The sequence below is a fragment of the Oncorhynchus kisutch genome, linkage group LG1 (genome assembly GCF_002021735.2).
Source record: "Oncorhynchus kisutch isolate 150728-3 linkage group LG1, Okis_V2, whole genome shotgun sequence".
Lineage (NCBI taxonomy): Eukaryota > Metazoa > Chordata > Actinopteri > Salmoniformes > Salmonidae > Oncorhynchus > Oncorhynchus kisutch.
The window spans coordinates 48747427-48754154 of record NC_034174.2 but is presented as its reverse complement, the minus strand read 5'-3'; the positions used below and the strand labels follow the sequence as shown (position 1 = coordinate 48754154).

At 40.4% G+C, this 6728-nt stretch overlaps 1 protein-coding gene across 1 annotated transcript; it reads right to left on the bottom strand.

Moving 5' to 3' along the window:
- Nucleotides 1–3208: 3208 nt before the first annotated feature.
- On the bottom strand, nucleotides 3209–5139 carry LOC109898849 (homeobox protein XHOX-7.1). Its single transcript, XM_020493939.2, has 2 exons — nucleotides 4606–5139; nucleotides 3209–4240 (listed from the first exon to the last, which is right to left on the bottom strand). The coding sequence occupies exons 1-2, from the start codon at nucleotides 5102–5104 to the stop codon at nucleotides 3822–3824; spliced, it is 918 nt and encodes a 305-aa protein (XP_020349528.1). The 5' UTR covers nucleotides 5105–5139; the 3' UTR covers nucleotides 3209–3821.
- Nucleotides 5140–6728: the final 1589 nt, after the last annotated feature.

Here is a 6728-nt window from a genome sequence, read left to right as displayed (position 1 = left end):
AACAGCGTCAATTCTGAAACACATTAGACAGCAAAAAACGTGGCATCGTGAGAGAAAATGTTTAAATATAATATTCTGATGACACACCACGGTGTAGTGATCCGTTCAATATTTGAAAAGGAAGTAAGCATAATCAACAATAGCCAACTCTATTAAGAAAATAGTCTAAATATGATCCGTTTTAAATAAATTCAGGTCAACAGAGGAAGCTGCCTGTTTCTGCCTCGATACTATTGTATAACTGTGTTGTATAACTTCATATACAATGTAGGCCTACTTATTTATGTATGAGTTTATTTTATCACAATCGCAGACAGGCACTAAAATAATTGCCATCCTTGTCCCTTGACAGTGGGGTCTGAAGCAAGAAACGAAATGGTGTTTCTCTCCTCGCTGTAGGCCTACCCGTTGTGATCCTTTGGAAGACATAAACAAGTGAGTTTGGTTTGCTTTTTGGCTTCAGGCAAGATAGAGGGGGAAACGAAAGAAAGACAATCTTCTTGAAAGAACCGACAGCTCCCCTTTGGCTCTTTTGTGTGAAGTTTTTTTTCTCCCATTCAGACAGAGCGTTCATCCGTGTGATTTCTCAACTTATTGTCATTACTTATTTATTAATTGATGCCTACTGGGTGAAATTGAGCGTCGAGGGACTCGCCACAACGCACGTTAAAAGCCTGCACATCGCAGAAAAACTATCTTTAGACTGCCTATGGTAGGGCAGTGCTGTGCAGGCATATAACCTATTATCTTCCAGCGAACCTCGGTGCAATTCAACTTCACCATAACATAAAAGCTGTAGCCTATAAATCTATTGTTGTTTATCCGGCGAAATCATATTTTTTTTCGCCCACTGAAGCGTGGCCTTGTTTACATTGGGCGCGTTTAAGCAATTCACTTTTGTCAAGTTGGTGACCTTTTCAAAGTGTGTTGCATTAAGGGGATACAAATGATCCGACTTGCACCTAGTCGACTGCATGAACTTTACAAAAATCACGGGATCAAATGTCATGAAGTTTTGACTGCAGTTGCTATTTGCCAACTTCACCCTGCAGCCATTGCCTGGATTGTGGGAAACTATAAACAATTATTATAATGTTTTTGTTTGACCAATGCAAATGTGACCAAAAAGATGACTGAACTAGGAATCAACTTTGCCTTGATTCGTGTACTCAGTGGGTATACAAATGAATGTGATATTTGAGGCTCTCTCTCTCACTAATTAATTGTGCAATCTACACACATGATTTCAGTTTGTGAGGATGTGATATGGTGGTTGTAGACATGTTTATTTCAACATTATAAAGACACACTTGCATAAACAATAGCAACACTGCCATGTTGATCTAAGCCTTGCTGTTGGAAAACCACATTGGTGTCCGACTTTAGGTTGTTGCAGATGCAGCACCACGACTTCACTCATTCGTCTACAGTCGGTTTGCTTTAGCCTAACCACTCAAACGCGCCCAATACATTCGCGTGAATGGTGGAAAGGAAAGGAAATGCGAGGGAAGAAAACTGTTGCACGTTGCCAGTCCCTCATTGACATTTTAGGAATGATAAAAGTTCTGCCTTGCCTGCAGCTATAGCCTCACTGGAGCCAGCGTTCGTCTGCGGAAGATTGCCTCTGCTCATTATAGCAATTATTTTACTCTAATTTAACCCCTGCCTGGATGACCGGTTAAAAGCAGCCTTAATTTGGGAGCGGGTAGTAATTTGCCCATATTATTTTCCTATTTTGCTACAAGTCTTCATCATTGCAACAATTGACATGGACTTTGTTAGGTTTCAAAAATATTTTCTCTCTGTGCCCAACTGAAGAATGTCAAGTAACCTGCATTTATGTGTCGAGTGACACACGTCTGCTAACACCGTAGAAGTGGCTTCTCCACAATGTAGGTGTCACCTGTCCAATTATAGTCGGTAATGACATTCCACCGAATCGTTTAGGCCGACAGGCAATTGAGCCCTATAGACTCAATCTCAAATTTGCCGGAGTGTTTTGAAGTCTGCACAACTGGTGGTTGTAGATGTTGGTCCTCACTGAGCTCTCCTGGCGCCAACAAAATCTGGGTGAGTTATTTGAAAGCAATGGGCAACAGCTGTAGAAATATATTCCGCGTTTTGCTCAGCGAAATGACATTTGACAGGTCTAATTCATAGCTGTTACACTTACACTGACTGCAATGTTCAAGAAACGGCTGCTCTTTCACAATTAGGCCTACAAAAATGTGGGTGAAATATATTTGAAACTGGCTACCCCTATGGTTACACAGACAACAACAAAAAACGTGGGTGAAAGATATTTTAAACTGGCTTCCCTTATGGTCACACAGACAAAACATGCGTGCAATTTGCGTATTCTGTCGAAGCCTCTGTGTGCGTTTATTTCCAAGGTTTCTGCCTTTTAAAAGTACAAAAGGCTTATTTTTAATTAGGCTACTTTTCCACAGTGATAGTCCAACCGGAAATATCAGGCTAAAGTCCTGCTTAAATTGTTTTTATGTATATTAAACAATAGTTTCGAATGAAGTCGCACAATTTTTGAAGAAACATATTTTGTCTACGTTTTGTTGATTGAATTAATGTATAGAAAAATGAAATACATTTTAGAGTAGATTGGTCTGAAATATAGACTACTATTCCCACATTTTCCCAGCATATTAGTCATTTTCCCATTAGAAATGTTATTCAAGTAGCCAACCATTATTCAAGTAGTCTACACTCATTGAACATTGAACTCGATATTTTCTGACGCTGACATTACATCATTATGGATACTGAAGTTGGCCTAAAATCAACAAAGTGTAACAAAACATAATGTCAACAGCAAATTCAAATTTTAAAAGCAGTGAAGTCATCCCTGCATTTAGCTAATATGTAATTTATAGGCTCTACTCAATAACTGCTGGCACGTTTGAATTTAAATTACGTCTATATACAGGCTAATCTAGACTGGCTACATAGAGACGCCACCGATGGAAATGTGGTTCAAAGTCATGGGAAGTCATGGAAAAGTCATGAAATTGCATCTGTCAAAATGTGTATGAACACTTAACGGTGAACAATCAGAGGTCTCTGTAGCAATAATGTCATTTGGGGATTACTGTGAACATAGTCTAATGGACCGATTTGAAAGCTCCTGCACCTCTCATCCCAAGCCAAGCACTGAATCTAGTCATGTGTACTGCCAATCAACATGAGCAACTGCTTAATGAAAAAGAATAAACCATTTATTGTTAATTTATGTCACAAATATATTCAATATAAATGAGGGTATTTTTCAAATATACAGTAGTTTACAGTACACAAATCCCTTCCGAAGGGAATCATTCAAACAACAGACAGTGTTGTTATAATATTTAAAAAATGCTGTGGTTCTCCAAATTTAACAAAGAGCATTAATTGACATTGGATTAAGTAACCCACTATTTTACGCATTGACATGAATGCAAGTGAAAAATATACCATCTTAGTTATCCGTAGTCTGCAGTGACAGCAGTTCACAGAAGTGATGAGAGCCCAACCTACCTTTTGGGTCTTATGTGGGTCAATGAGTAAAACTTTCGCATGGTTTAAGTTTGTAGTGGACTCGGGTAGAGCTTAGCTAAGCTTTAGTGACCCAATAATCAACCATGGCATCAAACTAATGGCAAAGTAGATGACTATACTTGACATACCGAGGAAGACTGCACTTTTACAAGGCAGTCCTTACTTATGACTATCCAGTCGTGATATTCAACACCAGGTAGTCTTTTGGCGATGTGGGTTTATGTTGAAGCACTTCATAGTCAACATGGCACAGAATATGTCCTTCCTTCACGTCAGGCGAGGTGATACATGCTGTATCCGACATGAGCAGCGTACAGTCCCATGGGAGACATCGGCAGGGAGTGCCTCTGGAAGTGGTGCGACCCTCCATACGACGAGGGGACATGCGCACCGAGCGGAAAGGAAATTCCGAACGCCGGAGGCAGCATTGGCTTGGCTGCCATTTTTAGTTTTTCCAGTTCTGCCTCCTGGAGCCTCTTGGCTTTGGCTCGTCTGTTCTGAAACCATATTTTCACCTGGGTCTCAGTCAGGTTGAGCGAGCTGGAGAACTCTGCGCGCTCGGCGATGGAGAGGTACTGCTTCTGGCGAAACTTCCTCTCCAGAGCCAGGAGCTGGGACGTGGTGAAAGGGGTCCGGGGCTTTCTATTGGTCTTGTGCTTTCTCAGTGGACAGGCGGGGGGACTTAGTCTTCCTGCAATAACCACGATAGAAAACATCGTTAAAAATCATACTTTCAGAGCGACAGACATGGATGAGTTAAAGTTGTTTTGATGTGTAGAATTCATAATAATCCCATAAACTTTAAAATAGTTTATATACAAAACACTTAATGGAACTGCAGTATAATTTCAATATAGGCTAGGCCTATGAATTCGTAAAAACAGAGACGTTAGAAAATACTATGTGATAAAATACCCAACTAGGTGCTTAAACTGCAAATATATATGGCAAACTAAAATTCCCACAATCAGTAAGCTGCTTTAAATCATACAACACTTCTCACCCAATTTACTCACGCATTATGGAAGGATAAATATACATTTAAAAAAAACTTACGTGGAGTAGGTGAAAAGCGAGGGCTCTGTATCCAAGAATTTCGGTCTTGACTTTCTGGACTCTCGGGTTTAACCATTGCGTCCTCTTGCATGTTCATAATGTCGCCTACCGAGAACGGCGACCCAATGGCCAAGGAGGGGACCGAGTTATCCAGGCTCGAAAGCGAGCCCATCCGTGAGCCTAGCGCCTGGGACGTCCCCGCAATGGATGACCTTTCTGGAGATGTCAAGTCTCTGTTCGGTTTCCTATCAGCCATCAGAGCCTCGACGCTGAAGGGAAGAATCGCAACTTTGGGCTTGATCGCTGTCTCCTCGGCCATCACGATCAAATTGGTCTGCATCTCGCCTTTTCCAACGAGAACCGAACGCGAATGAATGTCTTCAGTTTTCAAGCCAATGGATAAAGCTGACATGGTAATAGTTGGGGCCATACAGGTTTGGCCTTCACTTGGAGGTAAACACTCGAAGTATCGAAAAGTAGAGTGACAGAAATTTCTCATGTGCTCCTATGCTGATGGCATCCTCATGTTTATCTGAACACACTGGTGAGCAGTGCTATAAGGCAGGCGTGGGGACACCACCATCCAATCAGAAGTGAGGTGGGTGGGACATAGAGATTCCAGTTGAGCAGGAATCTCAGCCACAACTGATGTGATGAGAAGCTTGGCTATTTGACTGGCAGGGGGAAGTAAACAATGTTAGGCTACATTTTACAACTTGAAATTAACAAACATTGTGCAAATACTTCATTGGGCATGGTAGACATTCAATTAGCAACAGGAATTAAAACATGTTGTTTACTTTCAATAGAATCATTTATATAGAAAATATGAATATTATTATTAACAATCTTATTCGGTGTTATTGTTATTATTACTGTGGTGGTGGCACTCATGCAGTAGTATATCAGTAACTGTGTAATTGCTGCTTGGGCTGTCACAAAAATTGGTTTATCAGAGGACGTGATAAGTGACATGTTAAATTGAAATGATTATCAAAGCATTATATAGGCTACTATAGGTATTTATACTATTATACTACTTTATCATATGTCTTACGACTTTATTTTGCTATTACGTTCAACAGATAAGGTAGAAACTCTCGAATGTTGCCTAACGTTTACTGCCTTCGTTTATGTGATCGGCCTCTTGCAGAGCTATTTTTATTGATGGCTGCAGGGCTCTAATCATATTGAAACACACAGGCCTTCGCAATCATTTAGGGGTAATTATCGGGCTTGGGGGAGGGATCACTGGGATCTTTCCCTTTGACTACATCCATTAAAGTCTACAATTATTTGGAGTCATGGAGGCAACCGTTGAGCCTATGTTCGATTTAACCTACGACTGTCATTGATTTTGTCCACCTGTCTACTTTGGGAATACTTGAACATCTATATTCTAATAGGATATACATTAGCTGTATCAGCTTTTTTTATATAGCGAGATAGGGCCAACGTTTCCTCAGTTACTTTTATGTTTGATCTCCATTATTTATCTCAAATTGATTTATTAACGACATAGTCATTCAATTATAACTAACTAAGCCTATAACTCTATATAGTAAGCTATATTTTATTTTAATTTTCTCTTCACTAAAATGAAGCGGTTAATGCAATCTCAAATGTGTACGAAAATCACGAAAAAAGAGTTACTATTCTTATTTCATGCGGTCTGTTTAGCTCTCTGGAAAGCGTCTGCGTCGCTAATTGCTAAGTATAAACAATCTGTCAAGATGTGTCAGTCCCTCTAATAGTCAGACAAGTTATGTTGTTTTTAGGCGCCAGCAGCGGCATGATCAAAGCGCTCGACTTTAGGGAGACTATTGAAAATCTTTAACCCGCATCAAGAGCGCAACCCGCCTCTTCCTTGCCCGCCCTAGCCTTGGGACACTATTCAGCATGAAAAATTAGCTTTCTCAGCCGATCGCACGCCATTTCCAACTATTTAAATGGGATACTAGCTGGTGTAATAGTAAGCTACTCAGAAGAAAAGGTAAATGCTTCCTACTAGTTATTTTCAGAGAGTCCTCGGAAGTAACGTAGGCTATAGGCATCCCTACTGCGTTTAGTAGGGGAACGTGGTGATTTAGCTCTGAAGCTGTCTCAACTCTTGAGCGTAAATT